The following is a 17466-nucleotide window of genomic DNA, read 5'->3' on the forward strand; positions in this document are numbered from 1 at the left end:
GCCATCCATCAAAGATCAAATCCATTTCCAAAGCATAGGGCAGGAATCCAACTCGGTCTCCCAACTTGCCCTCTGGTCTAATCAATTTATTGACTGCCAGGATCCATGGCAAGAGGGAGCAGTTGAAACAACCATCCTTTCCTGCTGATGTAGGTTTGCTGCCTTTCTGTGGGATCTCCATCTTCATTCAGTTCACCTCTCAGAGCGCTCTGTTCCTGACTGTTTTGCATTTATTCCTCACATGGATCTGGCTTTCATTAATCATTGAATTGATTACATTTCTGCTACTTCAATAGCAATTGATACTCTCTCCAGATGTCCCCAAAGCGCTTTACAGCCCACGAATTATGTTTGGAATACGACCACTGCAATTATGAAGGAAACGCAGCAACCAGTTTACAAAGCAATATCCCACAAATAGCATTCTATAATCACCACTTTTAGTAGTAGCTGTTTGAGTGATAAATATGAGACAGACAATACATGAGATGCACAACCTCCTGTCATTTTCTTTTGAAATAGAGCCATGGGATCTTTTTACATCCATCTGACTGGGTACACCAGGCGTCCTTTGAATATGTCACCTGAAAAATAGTACCTCCACCAGTCCAGCACTCCCTCGGTACTGCAGTGGGAATGTAGGCCTAGATTTGTGCTTAAGTCCCTTTTGGCACAGATTCTCTCAAACAAAAGGCATATACAGTTTGAAAGGTAATAAGAGGATTAAAATCTACTTTGTTCCAGCAACAGCAGAACAGGAATTACACCTACGCATCATCTTTTATTAACAGTTTTAACAAAAAAAATCCATAAATAGCCACAAACGTATCCTGCTCATTCTCTATTTTCTTTTTTGTAAATCTGTGATTTTGAGTCACGGACTAACATGCTTCACATATTTCGGTCCCAAATTGATCCCTTTTTGACCAAAGTAAGGGTGTTATTTCATAAATAGGACAAGGCTGGTCTGACCACACACTCAACTTAGTCCCGGTGACTCTGTTCCATTGATGGTGGCACTCTGTCTCACTTCTTCTGAGAGACTGTCATTTTCCGAAGACCCTTTATTCTAAGTAGCAGCTCATTAATAAAATCCTAGAACGGGATGGGTAAACAAAGAAAACAAGTTTTATTCTTAAAGCTCTTCTTTCTCATTGGGAACTCTCAATGCAAGTGGACAAAAGAACGTAACAAAGTATTCAAGAAAGGATAAATTAGCCTTGATGCTTTGCTCTCTATTAAGCCGAACTTTTCTAAAACTCTGCTTCCTTCTGCCAGCCAGGCATGTTATTATCCACCTCTGGAGCAATTGGGACTTAAACCTAGGCCTCCTGGCTGAGAGGTAGGGACACTACCACTGCACCGCAAGAGCCCTAAGGTTGCAGTCTATGTTACTCAAAGTCTGTATGCAAGGTGACTCAGAAAAAGGAAGGTGAACAGATTGTTCTGAGTTAACTAGTCTAAGCTGAGGCCTGTCTACATAAGTTACAGACCCGACCTGGGGAAAATTGAGAGGGTGGTTATCATATTGTCAGAATCAAATTGATATTAGGGACTGAAAAGCATTGAGCAAGGTGAGAGATGATGTATTAAATTCATTGGTGCTTCACCTTTCTATGTTTCGACACAAGGTACTTACTTTACATATTTTGGCCTCATATTAATAATGTGCAATGACATTCCTGAGTTGATAATGCTTTGCATTTTGATAAGATGTGGCAAGTTTCCTCCAGGGGACAATTTATTTTTTTTCCATTTATTTCCACTGTAGCTCCACACATTGCACCACAGCTGAAGAAGATTCAATTGTTTCACTTTTCACACATACAATACTTGGCATTTATAATAAAGAAACAGGGCATTTCACTTGACATGACCGGCCTCCTGTCTTATTTCAGCTAACCCTCTCAGGATAGTCTTCTGGCCCTTCCTGTCTCATGTGTTTATTGAACTTTTCCTAAATACATCTGTGCTATTTGCATTCTAATCACCCTCAGTGAAGACATTTCTCCTGAATTCTTAACTGAATTTTGTAGTAACTATCTTAATATCCTAAAGGCTCCCTACTTCCTCAACAAGTGGAAACATCTACCTTATCAAGCCCTGTCATAACATTCAAGATTCATTCGGCTAATTCTCAGTCTTTCTTTTCAATTTTCTCTATTGTTGTACCCTCTTATTTCTGGAAATATCCTTGTAAAGTGTTTCTGCATTTTCCTTTATATAATTTATTTAATATAGAGCTCAGAACTCAGTGCTCCAGTATGGTGTAACCCGCGTCCTATAATCTGTCCAATTTTGGATTCTGTTCCTTTAGGAAGCAGTTATAAAAGCTGTGATCCCCTTGACTATAGAAGCATGATGCCAGTAATATTTTTTCAACAGTAAATGGGAAGTTATCATCAGGTAGCTATCTTGATTGTGTGATTTGTTTCAAGCTGAAATTGAGAGGGAGGCTCAATGTGACAAAGGTTAAGTATGGCCATATTGCTCGGAGCATAATATCACTGCTATCCAGCCAGCTCTATGTTCAGGCACTCAATCAACATTGACCTATCAACAAGAAAGAAGCTACAGGTCTTCTGAACCACCCAATGCAGTGAATCGACCAGTTCAGTAAATCCACCCAGTGGCCCAGTGTCATACCCAGCCCAACGACCCACCCGATCCACTAAAACCCCTGAACAACCCTCCTTTCTGAGGTTCCTGCAAGTGAAGTAACCGTATGTAAGAGAGAGGTCACTGAGAGCAGGAGGGTTCACTTACGTCTGTGGGTTTACAACATTCATGCAGCATCTCCTGTGAGGAAATAAAGATGTTAAAATCGTCAGTTTAAAGCATCGAGAACAGCAAAGAGACATTAAAAAGATCAGGCTGGGTTTTTTTTTGGTCTTCCATACCACTTAATTGTTTTTTGCAGCGTAACTTGAGTGACACAAGATGCCAGAAACCATCAAACAAGCTAGTGTCCTCAGCTGCTTCAGTAAAGCCCTTCCTTCGTCAAAAACTCAGAAGCAGGAATGTGTACTGTCAATTGTACAAAGTTCAATATCATTTACGACTCCTAGATACTGAAGCAACTAGTTTTGAAATGCAGTAAAAGCTGGACAACTTTCAGGTTGGGCTGATAAGCAAACAGCAACATTCACAATACACTAGTGCCACGCAATGACTGCCTCCAACACTACAGAACGTATGTATCTATCCTTGACATTAAATGGTGTTACCATCACTGAATATCAACATCCTGAAGGGTTACCATTGACCAAAAGTTGAACTGGACTAGCCATACAAATACAGCTGCGACAAGAGATGAATGCAGCTCCAACAACACTCAAGAAGCTTGATAACATCCAGGACAGGGCAACTGCTTGATTGGCACCACCTCCAACATTCACCCTCTCCATGACCGAAACACAGTGGCCACTGCGTGTACCATCGACAACATTCTTTGCTATAATTTGCCAAATCTTTGACAGCACCTTCCAAACTCGAGACCTCTACCACCTCGAAGGACAAAGGCAGCAGACATAAGAACATAAGAGCTAGGAGCAGGAGTAGGCCATCTGGCCCCTCGACCCTGCCCCGCCATTTAATAAGATCATGGCTGATCTTTTTGAGACTCAGCTCCACTTACCTGCCCGTTCACCATAACCCTTAATTCCTTTACTGTTCAAAAATTTATCTAGCCTTGCCTTAAAAACATTCAGCGAGGTAGCTTCAACCGCTTCACTGGGCAGGGAATTCCACAGATTCACAACCCTTTCGGTGAAGAAGTTCCTCCTGACCTCAGTCCTACATCTGCTTCCCTTTATTTTGAGGCGATGCCCTCTAGTCCTAGTTTCACCTGCTGGCAGAAACAACCTCCCTGCCTCCACCTTATCTATTCCCTTCATAATCTTATATGTTTCTATAAGATCTCCCCTCATTCTTCTGAATTCCAATGAGTATAATCCCAGTCTACTCAGTCTCTCCTCATAATCCAACCCTCTCAACTCTGGAATCAACCGATCATCCTCTGCACCCCCTCTAGTGCTAGTATATCTCTTCTCAAGTAAGGAGACCAAAACTGCACACAGTACTCCAGGTGTGGCCTCACCAGGACCCTATGCAGCTGCAGCATAGCCTCCCTGTTTTTAAACTCCATCCATGGAAACACCACCCTAAAACCACACACTACCCTGACTTGGAACCCTGTCACCCACACGTTCACTGTTACTGAGCTGAAATCGTGCAACACCCTACCCATCAGCACTGTGGGTGTACCTACGATACCTGGGCTGTAGTAATGCCATTTTGGAAAGGACAGTGAAGATGTTTCAAGGAGGCAGCTCATCATCACCTTCTCCAGGGCAATTAGCATGTGCAAAAAAACACTGGACTACGCAGTAACACCCACAGCTCATGAAAGAATAATGTTTAAAAACCACTGTGCTTGAATAGATTTAAAGAAAACATGGGATAAATCAGGATATGGAAGTGTAATCTGCCCTCTATTTCACGTCGTAACCAAAGGTTGTTTATGAGGCAAATTAAGTGCATCTGCTTGTAAGTGCAGTACTATAAGTGCAATTCATCTTATTGTGAAATAAGATAGCTCATTGATTTCTCTCTGGCCTCATCTCATTAATGACTCCCTCAGTCTCTGATCAGAAATTAAAGAGATGTAGATGTCAAGGACCTCAAACCCGGTTGGCAACAGAAAGCTGTACCATTCTTACTGTCCCCCTACCCTGCCTATGATCCTTCGGTGCAGTTATAGAGTCATATAGCACGGAAACAGACTCTTCATCCATGCTGACCAAGTTTCCTAAACTAAACTAGTCCCACTAGCCTGTGTTTGGCCCATATTCCTGTAAATCTTTTCTATTCACTTACCTGTACAAATGTCTTTTAAATGTTGTAACTGTCCCTGCATCAAACACTTCCTCTCGGATACGCAGCTGTGTGATTTTACTTTCAATAAAGAAACAGATCACCATCCCCAACACAACCCCCGTCCCCTGCTCAAGCTACTGCAGCAGGCGATGCCACTAAACCATGAACGGATCCCTGGCAAATCTAAATGTGGAACAGGACCTAGTGCTGAAGTTTTCCCATGACAGCAGCTTCCCATTCGGAGAAGGTGGGGGCGGTAGAAGGAAGCAATTTTTGTTCAGAATTTCAATGTTCCCTTCATTGGCGTGGAGTCAACTTTTCTGATCATTGCAGGAGAGTGGGCAGGAGCTTGAAGCTGAAAGACCAAACTGAGGTCTCCCAGCATCACTTGCAGTGCAGAGTAAGTAACTGGGAGGCCACTTTACCCAGAGACGTGCCATCGCCACCACCTTTTGAAAAACTAAAACCATCACAGAAAAAGCAGTCAGGCCACTATCATGGGGACTGGTTTGGGGAGTCTCTTCACTGAGTGGTCTTTAGCTGGCAAGCAAGGAGGCCTCTTAATGCATCAGGAAACTGGAGGAAGGCTGTGAAAACTAAAAATGCCTGTGGATCTCAAGTTTGCGGGGCTCCCCAGCCCCACAAAATTTCCACTGCCAAGAATGGCATCTTGAACCTGGCGCACAGAAAGGCGCCATTACTTTTCCTCAGGTCCCCACTGCTCACCCGTTCTCCTGAAAAATGCAGTCCTATATCTTTAATGGATCGATAGAGCGGTTTCGTTGGTGCATTGTATTGTGGTCCCTACAGCCACCATTGCACAGTGACAGCCTTACTTACAAATTTGTGAGTGAAGAAATTCCTTCGAATGGAACCATTCATGAGGACATACATTTTAATAAAATCATAGCTGGGAGATTCTATCAAGAGACCCTCTCTCTTTAATGGGATCTTACAAATATAGGAAATAGGAGCGCTTTCAGAAGAAGAGAGAAAAAAAAACTGACTCTCTCTTTAATCAGTTCCAGGGATCCGAGGTTTCTAGATTTGCCTTTTTGGGCTAGAAACATAGAAAATAGGAGCAGGAGTAGGCCATTTGGCCCATTGAGTCTGTTCTGCCATTCATCATGATCATGGCTGATCATCCAACTCAGTACCCTGTTGCCACTTTCTTCCCATACCCTTTGACCCCCTTAGCTCTAAGATCTATATCTAACACCATCTTGAAAACTGGCCTCAATCACTTTCCATGGCAGAGAATTCCTCACCACTCTCTCTGGGTGAAGACATTTCTCCCAGTCTCAGACCTAGATGGCCTATGCCATATTCTTGGGCTGTGGCCCCTGGTTCTGGATTCCCCAGTCATCAGGAAAATCCTTCCTGCATTTGCGGTGACTAGTCCTGTTAGAATTTTATAGCTTTCAGTGAGGTTCTGGCTCATTCTTCTAAATCTCAGTGAAGACCTATTCTGTGCAGAATGATTGAAACAAAGGAGGTTTCTAAATTGATTTAGAACCAGAATAATAGCAATGGGAACAGAAAGCGGTTACCTGGAGTTTTGAACGCTGGTCTTCATCCGAGATTTCTAACAGTTCATCGATGTCGATCTCCAGATCCGGGATTTCTTCCTCCTTCAGAAATAAGATATATTTATGGAAAACATCATTGCAGAGCTGGGAACAGACAACTGCAGACAATTGAAGCAATGAAGTCCAGTACAGAAGGGCCTTCTAAAGTAGTGGGTCAGAACTCCAAATGAGGTGGGGATGGGGGCTGAAATTTTGGATTGTGAGCTCTGACGTAGCCTTGGAGCTCTGACTAAGCTCTAACAGATACACAGCTGCCGTCCTGGTCTGACACACAGGGGATGTGATAATTGTCCATCCTCGAAATGTGGAAAAATGTTTTGGAAGAACAACCATAAAGGACTGTAGTGCTCCAACACTTGTATCCAAGTGATTGGGAATGTATTCTGTTCAACCAGAGATGGCTACCCAATTCCAGGGCCCTCTATACCTTAACCATTGTGCGGCCATTACTTAGCAAGGACTGTTCCACTCCACCAACCGGGTTGGTTTTAGTGCTGCTTAGAAACACAATTGATCCACCACCCACCTTCGCCTCTGGCATAATGCCAGGTTGGCTTTGTGCAGCAAGGGTAAAACAGAAATTTATTAACAGACCACTCTAGGCAGAAGGGAAAGCTTTCCCAGCTGTGAGAACTCAAAATCTTTAGTTGCAAAAGCAGTTTCTGTGCTAGCAGTCTTCTTTCTCCCTACCCATACACAGGTCCATACGCACAAACACCAATTTCCATCAATCCTTTAGCCTCAGTTTAGGCTCCGGCCCAATTTCCAGGCCATAAATACTACAGGCAGACAACCAGTAACTCACAATAGTAGAAGAGTTTTCTCTGCAAACCCTTGGCTCCAATAACTAGGCATTAGGCACATGTGTCAACTACCGTGCAGTTTAGCCATAAGTAAATGGAAGATAGGGTGTCACGGTGGCTCAGTGGTTACCACCGCTGCCTCACAGCATCAGGGACCCAGGTTTGACTCCAGCCTCGGGTGACTGTCTGTGTGGAGTTTGCACATTCTCTCCGTGTCTGCGTGGGTTTCCTCTGGGTGCTCTGGTTTCCTCCCACAGTCCAAAAAATGTGCAGGCTAGGTGGATTGGCCATGCTAAATTGCCCGTAGTGCCCAGGGATGGTTAGGTTACATGGGTTAGACATGGGAAATTAGGGGAATGGGTCTGGGTGGGATGCTCTTCAGAGGGGCGCTGTGGACTTGTTGGGCTGAGTGGCCTGTTTCCACACTGTAGGGATTCTATGATAGGATGTGCTTCTGAGCTCTCATTTACAAACTGAAGTAATCCATTAACTCAGCCTTTATTTATAACCTGCTTCTTAAATCTTTGCTTAAACCACTGCTCCATAATGTTTTAAAGTGGTGCTTGGAGTTTAGACACTGAAGAAGTGTCAGCTCTGATCTTGTGCTCAAGTGGGAATTAAATCCATGATATTCTCGCGCAGAGTAGTATCCAACAAGCTATAGCCACATCCTGGAAACTGTAGACTATTTTCTGTACCTCTGAAGGCAGACATGGATGGCAAAGTTCATCACAGCTTCCATTGCTCCAGTTCAGCCTTCAGCCAACTGAGGTAAAGTGTATTTGAGAACAAGCATCTCAAATCTGAGACAAGGACATGGTTCACCCGGCAGGAGGGATTCTATAAGCTTGAGAGACTTAGACAATCTACTGCAGGCATCGCAATACATTGCAGTTCCATCTTTGTAGGATCCCTCAAGCCCTGTGTCAAGGAAGGCAATACAATTGAAATGCTAATCAAGATGCTAATCACTCAAAACTAGCTAAACTGAGTGGTAACTATCACTGGAATGCCTGACAACTGACTCCCAGAGCATCCACTTTACCTGGAACTCAGTCACGTTGGGAGACTGCCCAGAAAACAGTAGAAATACTTTAGAGAGGTTCTTAAGACACCCCTGAAGAGGTTAAGCATACACATCGACTCATGGGAGACCTTGGCTGTGACTGACTGGAATGAAGAGGCATCATTTGGAAAGGAACCGAACACATCAAGAGACTTGGTCGGGAATGAACAGAAGTGAAAAAAAAAAGTCGAGCCATTACAGGGATCGCATAAACCTCCAAATCACACGTCTACCCAACCCTGCTGAGTCTGAAGGTCGTGGAGTGGACTTCTCACCCATTTCAAAAGCTATCGAACTGGAAGGGAAGCAAGTCATCCTCAATCCTGAGGGACTGCCTAAGAAAACAGAAGTTAGCTAATGCTTCCAATGGAGATTCAGCAGCAAAAGTTGGGATTGCGAAGCTTTCAGAATGGGCCTGAAGTCAGCTATAACTGAAGGTTCATCTCCAGAACGTCGCTGTGAGCAATCCTGGAGACGGCAATAAATAAAATGTGATTTCCTTTTCTGAACACTTCCTACCATACACAGGTTCGTACACACAGATATCAATTTCCATCAATCCTTTAGCCTCAGTTCAGGCTCTGGGCTAATTTCCAGACCATAAACAACACAGACTGACAACCAACAGTGAGTTGTTATTTAGTGAAATAGTTACTATTTTGACAAGTAGTAGTGATCAAACTCTTTGGGTGACCGATAGTCAGGAATGATGCAGTAACATAATTGGGAGTCTGTCTGTTTCCTGATTGGCCACCTTGCGGACGGACATGTCAGATGGCCAATGTCAGTGGAAGTTAGCAGGTAGAAGTGGGAAAGCAGGTGATGCCTCCTCCAGGAGTACCCCCAACCAGAACTGACTTTGCTACACACAAAGCAGACCTTCCGCCTGTATCAATTGAGCAGACCACAACCCGCTTTTAACTTGATCGTTAACATGGCTCCAGTCATATAATCAATGAACCAGACCATCCACGATAATTAATGTGGTCGAAGAAGTGGAAGCAAGAAACACCAAACAAGCAAGGACTGAACTTCCCGGAGATAATTATCAGAAGGTTATAGACATGCTTATATATTAAAAAGCTAGTTAGACAGACAGTAATGAGTGTATCATGAAAATCCCTAGTGTAGGCCTCACAGCAACTAGGAAGTAATCAGTCAATACTCTCAAGACACATGGGAAAAGTATTGTACTCTGAGTGCGCCAAGTACCAATAAAATCACCCCTTTAGTAATATCATATTTTCTAATGGGAGCAAAAGAAATAAATACTCTAATATCATTCACAGCCTAAAATCTAATGGATGCAGTGGCGGTACCAGTGGGAAGCAGCTTAATGCATCAGCATTTGCTACTTGGCCTCCCGGATAGTGTTCCAACTTCTGGTTATAAGCACTTAGTATTAGAGCCCACCTGAATTTGGCCTGAGGCTACGGGTGGCATTGCCTTGTTCTCTTTAAGTAATCTTAGCAGCAGTTCGTGATCCATTATTATTACAAATTTAGGTCCATAGAGGTATTGTGGAACTTCCTGACTCCAAATATGACCACCAAACCTTCCTTATTCACCTGGGTGTATTTATGCTCTGTATTAGCCAAATGCCTAGATGCATACACTATTGGGCCATTCCTCTCCATTGGGCTACCCATGACCTAATACCAGATCTCACTTGGGATCATAGTATGCCAACACCTTAGGGGATGATTGCTGTTTCTTCACTTCCCTGAAAGCTGTGGCTTGGCTCCGCTTTCTTTTTAAGAATTGATGCAAAGATGCCAGGATAGAGGCCAGATTAGTTATGAACTTTCCTTAATAATTTCACCAGCCCAAGGAAAAATCTAGGCTCCAATACAGACATGGAAGCCAGGGCATCTTTGATCGCCCTCACTTTATCTTCCAATGGATGTAACCTGGTCTTGTTGGCTCTGTAGCCCAAGTAGGTCATTTGGGGTGTTTGGAACATACATTTCTCCGTTCTAAGGCACATGCCTGCCTGGGAGAAACGTCTAACAACTATGTCCAAGTTCTGTCAATGCTCTTTATTGGTCCTCCCTGTTATTAGCACGCCATCTAGGTAAATGGCAAACTGGAGTAAAATGTTCTCCATCGTCCACTGAAAAATTGCACAGGCTGACAATACCCCAAAGGACAGTCTCGTATGTTGGTACAAGCCCTTATGAGTTTTAATTGTAGCACACTTCTGGGAATCCTCATCTAACTACAATTGCAAGTATGCATGGCTCATGTCCAGCTTCGTGAAGGACAGCATCCCTGCCAACTTTGTGTATAAATCCTCTACACGAGGGACTGGGCATTTATCCAGCTGCAAAGTGTTTTGCCATTTGTTTAAAATCCCCACAAAGGCAAACCGACCAGTTGGGCTTCATAATCGGTACAACTGGTGCTGCCCATTCCTCAAATTGCACTGGACTGGTTTGATTATTCCTTCACTTTCCAGCCTCCTGATTTTGCCCAAAAGGTAAGTGGCACTGGGTGGGCCTCGCAGAATCGTGGAATTGCTTCCAGGTCAACATGCAAGGTGGCCTTGGCTCCTAGACCTTCCTGAAAAAACATCCGGGTACTTAATTAGGACTTCATTCAGGCAGCCATTTTCTAATCGAAAAATGTTGAGCCAGTCTAGGTGAATCTTCCTCAACCAATTTCGCCCCATCAAGCTTGGGCCTTGAGCCTTTTACTACAATCAGTGGTAACTGAACCAGCTGCTTCTCAAAAGAGACTGGAACCGAAGTTGTACCTTTAATCTGTAAAGTTTCACCAGTATAGGTTCTCAGGCCAGCTGAGGACTTACGCAAACTTAAGGTTTGGAGTCCAGAGTGAATTTTGTTAAAGACTAGTTCTGTGATCATGGAAATGGCCGTGCCGATATTGACCTCCATTAGAACTGGGTGACCATTTAACCAGACGTTTATTTTGATCGGTTCTGATTTGGATGTTACTAAGCAATTTAACTGTTCCAAACCATGTAAGTGGACTTTCCAGGGCATGCACTGTCCTGGATACCAGCCTATGTGTTCTCTTACTCGATTTAGATCTAGTGGACACTTCTGTTGTCTTGTGTCCGCATACCAACAGCAACTACAATGGCTTGCTGGATCGGATGCTGAAGAAAATTTTAACCATTTGGCTGAGACTTGGCTTTGTTTTGGGGTTTTGCTGTGGGCTGACCCAGAGTTTCTCTGTTCAGGATATGTCCTGAGTGAGGCTACGCAATTGCCTTCACTCAAGTGGTGTTGCCCAAGCCCAGTTGGCCTGGCAAGGGTGTCCACTTCTATCAGAATACCCTGCAACTCATAGGCTCCACTTTCCACATTTTACAATGGTAAAATCAGTTATAGTGTCTGTTTGAAGTCCAGTTCGGCTTCAGCTAATAGGCGCTTTTGCATGGTTATATCATTAATCCCACATAGCAAACAGTTTCTCAGCATCCCACTCTCACCGCCACTGAAATAACTCCACAGAGACCAGTATTCCATCACCAAGCCACCCTTTATTTACACAAGGAGAGTCCTTTACACTGATCCAGCTCCCTCAGAGCCAGCTCTCAGAGTGAACAGGATGTCTGACATTCCTATACTTATCTGTCAGCCAGGGCTCCCTGATTGGGGCTGTTAATCTGATCCAATCAGGGAACTCATATTGTATGACATCCACCTGGTTGACCATATTATGATCACTGCAGAGGTGAGGTGTTTTTAAGACAGAATAATAGATATCTCAGGAATGAATTACAGACCGGAATCTAATCAACGGGTTCAGATGGTTTATATATAGAATAATGGATAACTGCAAGTGAGTTACAGACTGGAATCAAGTAGGGATGTTCAGATGGTTTATATATATAGAATAACAGGTATCCAGGAGTGAGTTACAGACTGGAATCTAATCGAGGGGATCAGTTGACTTACATATAGAATAATGAATGCCCGGGAGTGAGTTACAGACTAGGAATTAATAGAGGGATTCAGATAGTGTATATACAAGAATAATAGATACCTGGGAATGAGTTACATACTGGAATCAAGTAGAGGGGCTCAGATGGTTTCTACATAAGTCACTGTTGCAATTTTTTTTTTTAAAAGTCTCTGTTTGAGAGTCATGCATTGAGTGTGAAATATTGGCTAGTGTACTGGGGAGAACTCCTGTACTCTTCTTAAGATTAGTTCCATAACTAATCAAGTTTCAGACAGAGCACTGACTTAATATCTCACCTGAAAGATGACAACCCTAACCTGCACTGGTAATGTCAGTTTAGACTATGGACTTAATTCTCTGCTCTGTGCCTTAACCTACAGTGTTCTAGCTCAGAGGGGAGAATGGTGCAGGCTGACATGAATTGAAAAACAGCATCGACAGTTTTGATTAGCACCCAGTGTTTATACCCAATCTTGCTGATAAAGCTCAAAGGGTTAAATTGTCGAACAATTCTGCACAATCCTTCTGCACAGCCTTCTGATGCTGGCGTTTCCGTCACATTGTTAATAAAAGGACTCTGTGTAAATGGGTATTGAATGGAGGTATTCTTTTCCTTGAACGAACACAGTGACCTTCAGTTCTCCCCGTCAAAGGGATGATGCCAGCAGTGACTGACACGACCTGGAACATTCTGGGGTCTTGATAACATCTAATGGAGCACAAACAATGGGAGCTTCATCTTCTTCTCATGCTCAGAGTGTGGCAAGGCCAGCTCTTCTCACACATCCATGGCTGGCCTGAGGTGGCCAGTAACCTGCCAGCTCATTGCAGATGCCAGTTATGGGGCAACCATTGCTACGGAAGTGGCCATTAAGTGAACAAGGGAGGATTTTACAACAGCAATCACCATTACAGAATTCAGTAATTCTCAACCTGCTGCAGTGGGATTTGAACTCAAGGGCTTTTGGGTTTTGTTAGCTCAGGTTACAAGTCCAATAACAGTTACTGTCGCCACATATTGTTGTTGGTTGCTCGACAGCAAACACAGACCTCAAGACAGCCATATAATCTGATCCGTTTCGCTATCAACAGTTATTGGTAGTTTATGGGTCTCCCCCCCTCCCCCCCATTGCATTCCAATGTTCAGGCAAACATGCTTCCAAACAGAAAGGGACAGCTCTAAGATCAGACAAGTGAAACACCTCGTTGGTTGTAAATACATGTTCCCCACAATCTTTCAGCCTTGGTTGTTGAATGCACCACTTGGTGTGGTAGTGAGTCAGGCAAACTAGGTTTGGGTTTGAGTCAGTATAAAGCTACACAGCCATTTCATCTGGCACGGAAAGACGTGGATATAATTGACTGAGACTCCTGATGGTAACAAGTAGACAGAACAAAATAAAAATCAGAAAAGAATCACAATATGGATTCATGGCCTTGTGACTCCAGGATGTGTATGTGTCAGCAAATTGGATGAATATATTTGTGGGCTCAGTGCTCACCTCCTTGATAGCCATTGAGTGACATCTACAACAGAGTGCATGTACATATCTGCGTGCACGTGCTTGTGAGCTGTGTGTGTTTGTGAGTTATACATGTTTGGGACTGCGTGTATGTGTATTTTTCTCTGTGCTTATTGACAGGATGGGACTGTTTATTAGTGTACATGTATGTGTTTGATCCTGCACCTGCATTTGCAGATGTCAATGTATTTATTACTGTGTGTGAGCATGCGTCCATTGAAAATCCATGTTGTCTGTGCTTGTTTTTGAGTTTTCACCTGGACCCAGGTTCTTGCTTCTCTAAGCATTGAGGATAATCTGTAACAACCAGATCTAAAATTGCAGCTCTGATGATGGATAAAGAGAACAAAGAACAGTACAGCACCGGAACAGGCCATTTAGCCCACCAAGACTGTGCCAACATGACAACTTTCTAAACTAAAATCCTTTGCCTCTATGCGGTCCATATTCCCTGCCTATTCCTATATCTATAAAGATGCCTCTTGTATTACAAACAACAGGAATCCCAGCACTGATTGCTGTGGAACACCCCTGGTCACAGATCTCCAGTCACAAAAACACCCTTCCACCACTATTGTGTCTCTATAGCTAAGTCTGTATCCATCTTACCAGCTCACTGTAGATCCCATGTGAATTCACCTTTTGTATCAGCCTGTTATGAGGAACCTTGTCAAAGGTCTTGCTAAAGTCCATGCAGACAACCTCTATCGTCCTGTCCTCATCAATCATCTTTGTCACTTCCTCAAAAAAAATCAATCTTAAGTTTGTGAGATATGACCTTCCCCACACAAAGCCATGCTGCCTATCACTAATATTTCCATACTTTTCCAAATATGAAAAATCCTGTCCCAAAGAATTTTCTCTAATAATTTCCCTACCACTGACATAAAGCTCAATGGCCTGTATTTTCCCAGACCATCCCGGTTGCCCTTCTTAAACAAAGGAACAACACTGGATATTCTACAGTCCTCTGGGACCTCTCCTGTGTGAGGATACAAAGGTTTAGAACAGACAAAGAGTACAGGAGTTATTTTTCCCCCAGTATACTGGCCAATATTTGACGCTCAATGCATGACCTTGAAATGGAGACTTTACTAAATAAATTGGCTGACACATTTCCTACATTGCAACAATGACTTCTCAACAAAAAAGGTGGTTTGGCTGCAAAAGTCTCTTTGGAAGATTTTGAAGTTATATATGGGACCGGTAATAAAAGTATAGGTATGAAAACGCCATCTACCACTGCTAAAAGCAACCAGAAGCTGGGAAAAATTCAGTTCCTGAACGAATGGGGTCAGAATGCATGGGAGAGCGCAATAGAGAAGAACAGAAATTGCTGGCAAAACTGAACAGGTCTGGCAGCATCTGTGGAGAGAAAAGAGAGATAACGTTTTTCGAGTCCAGCATCCCTTCTTCAGAACCCGTTAATGGTGCTAATAGTAATAACAATCTGAATGATCACAAAGATCGGGTAAGTAAGCAGATGTGAACTACTGAAATAATGTGGAACAAGTTGAGAGGAAGTTGAGGGGAATACAGTATAATGGGACTTATCCAAATCATGATGATGCAACTGAATGCTATCAATGAGAAAGAAGACATGAATCCAGAATCAGCATATTAAGAGAGAGTGGGACAAGACATTACTTTGGAGAGCTGCATTTATAAACCTACTATGCACAGTTGTAAATAAAATTAGGAGTTGATCGGCTGACTTGGAGATGAGGGGAAAGCAGCCTCAGGAACGGTGTGCGTGCAGATATCCACAGCTCAGATTACTCCAGATTATGCAGGTAGCAGCTTCAAACCAAAGTGCAAGATAAATCAAACACCAATTTACCAGCCTGGACGTACTTGCATCAATCCATTCTGCGTACTCCTCAGTTTGTTCCATTCTTGGATGTGTGACACAACGGAGGGAATGACACCGCAGATGTTCACCTGCACATCTGCCAATGTGGTATACTGCATCCGCTGTACCCGGTGTGGCTTCCTCTACATCGGGGAAACCAAGCGGAGACTCGGGGACCGCTTTGCAGAACACCTACGCTCGGTTCGCAACAAACAACTGCACCTCCCAGTCGCGAACCCTTTCAACTCCCCCTCCCATTCCTCAGATGACATGTCCATCCTGGGCCTCCTGCAGTGCCACAACGATGCCACCCGAAGGTTGCAGGAACAGCAACTCATATTCCGCTTGGGAACCCTGCAGCCCAATGGTATCAATGTGGATTTCACAAGTTTCAAAATCTCCCCTCCCCCCACCGCATCCCAAAACCAGTCCAGCTCGTCCCTGCCTCCCTAACCTGTTCTTCCTCCCACCTATCCCCTCCTCCCACCTCAAGCCGCACCTCCATCTCCTACCGACCAACCTCATCCCGCCCCCTTGACCTGTCCGTCCTCCCTGGACTGACCTATCCCCTTCCTAACTCCCTACCTACACTCACCTTTCCTGGCTCCATCCCCGCCTCTTCGACCTGTTTGTTTCCTCTCCACCTATCCTCTCCTCTATCCCTCTTCTATCCGCCTCCCACTCTCTCCCTATTTATTTCGGAACCCCCTTCCCCTCCCCCTTTTCTGATGAAGGGTCTAGGCCCGAAACGTCAGCCTCTCTGCTCCTATGATGCTGCTTGGCCTGCTGTGTTCATCCAGCCCTGCACCTTGTTGTCTCGGATTCTCCAGCATCTGCAGTTCCTACTATCAATGACACCGAGGGTTGAGTTGTGGTAGATTATTTCATAAAATAATCTCAGGATCCTCAAGGAGCAGGTTAACAATCGTTTATTGAGCTAACAATGGGAGAGTCTATCCCAGAGAGGTAATACCAGAATCATCCAACATCACACCTGGCTCTCCCCGAGGTTACTGACCAAAAGGATTCAGACAATTGATTGATGCATAGAAAATAACCTGCCCCTAGATATATGGTATGACAATAAGTGCCAGGTCCAGAGAGAGGAGTACTCAGGATAGGAGGCATCGGGGGAAGCAGGAGCTAGGCCAATTCTGCCCTGGAAAAGCTGCGCTGGTGCCAAGGAAGATAGAGAAGCCAAATCCATACTGGATGAAAACCGAAAGAACTGCGGATGCTGTAAATCAGGAACAAAAACAGAAGTTGCTGGAAAAGCTCAGCAGGTCTGGCAGCATCTGTGAAGAAAAAAATCAGAGTTCACGCTTCGGGTCCGGTGACCTATCCTCAGAACAAACTGGGGATGGTTTACTGATACCAGAGGTCAGCTGAGCTGTTAGCGAATATTTCTGGCTTGTTAAAATGATGGGGGCAGCATCCTGCTTTCCAGCTGGGGTGTTATGAAACTCATCCCTCAATGTTCCACCTGTCTTTATGGTCCATGTTCCATCTGTCTGGTGAAGAATATGTTCTAGGGAAACTTCACTCAGCACTAAGTCTACTCTGTTCTTGGTCTCTGCATAGATCATCCAGTAAGGAACAAAAACAGACGTGCTGGAAAAGATCAACAGGTCTAAGGAAGGGTCACCGGACCCGAATCGTTAACTCTGGTTTTTTTTCTTCACTGATGCTGCCAGACCTGTTGATTTTTTCCAGCATTTGTTCCATACTGGATGTTCTGTTTTTCTTCCATACTGGATGATCTATGCAGAGACCAAGAACAGAGTAGATTTAGTGCGGAGTAAAGTTTCCCTAGAGCATATTC

General features: G+C 43.9%; 1 protein-coding gene across 1 annotated transcript in view; it reads right to left on the minus strand.

Annotated features, from left to right (window-relative positions):
• Positions 1 to 423: 423 nt before the first annotated feature.
• Positions 424 to 17466, minus strand: part of ppp1r14d (protein phosphatase 1 regulatory inhibitor subunit 14D) — a 41770-nt gene continuing 24727 nt past the window's right edge. Inside the window, exons 2-4 of the mRNA XM_020518495.2 lie at positions 6429 to 6509; positions 2767 to 2799; positions 424 to 1095 (exon numbers count right to left, since the gene is read on the minus strand). Of these exons, the coding sequence (XP_020374084.1) occupies positions 1027 to 1095; positions 2767 to 2799; positions 6429 to 6509 (183 nt within the window). The 3' untranslated portion in view covers positions 424 to 1026. The remainder of the gene's footprint in view (positions 1096 to 2766; positions 2800 to 6428; positions 6510 to 17466) is intronic.

Source organism: Rhincodon typus, chromosome 8 (assembly GCF_021869965.1).
Source record: "Rhincodon typus isolate 14 chromosome 8, sRhiTyp1.1, whole genome shotgun sequence".
Classification (NCBI taxonomy): Eukaryota; Metazoa; Chordata; class Chondrichthyes; order Orectolobiformes; family Rhincodontidae; genus Rhincodon; species Rhincodon typus.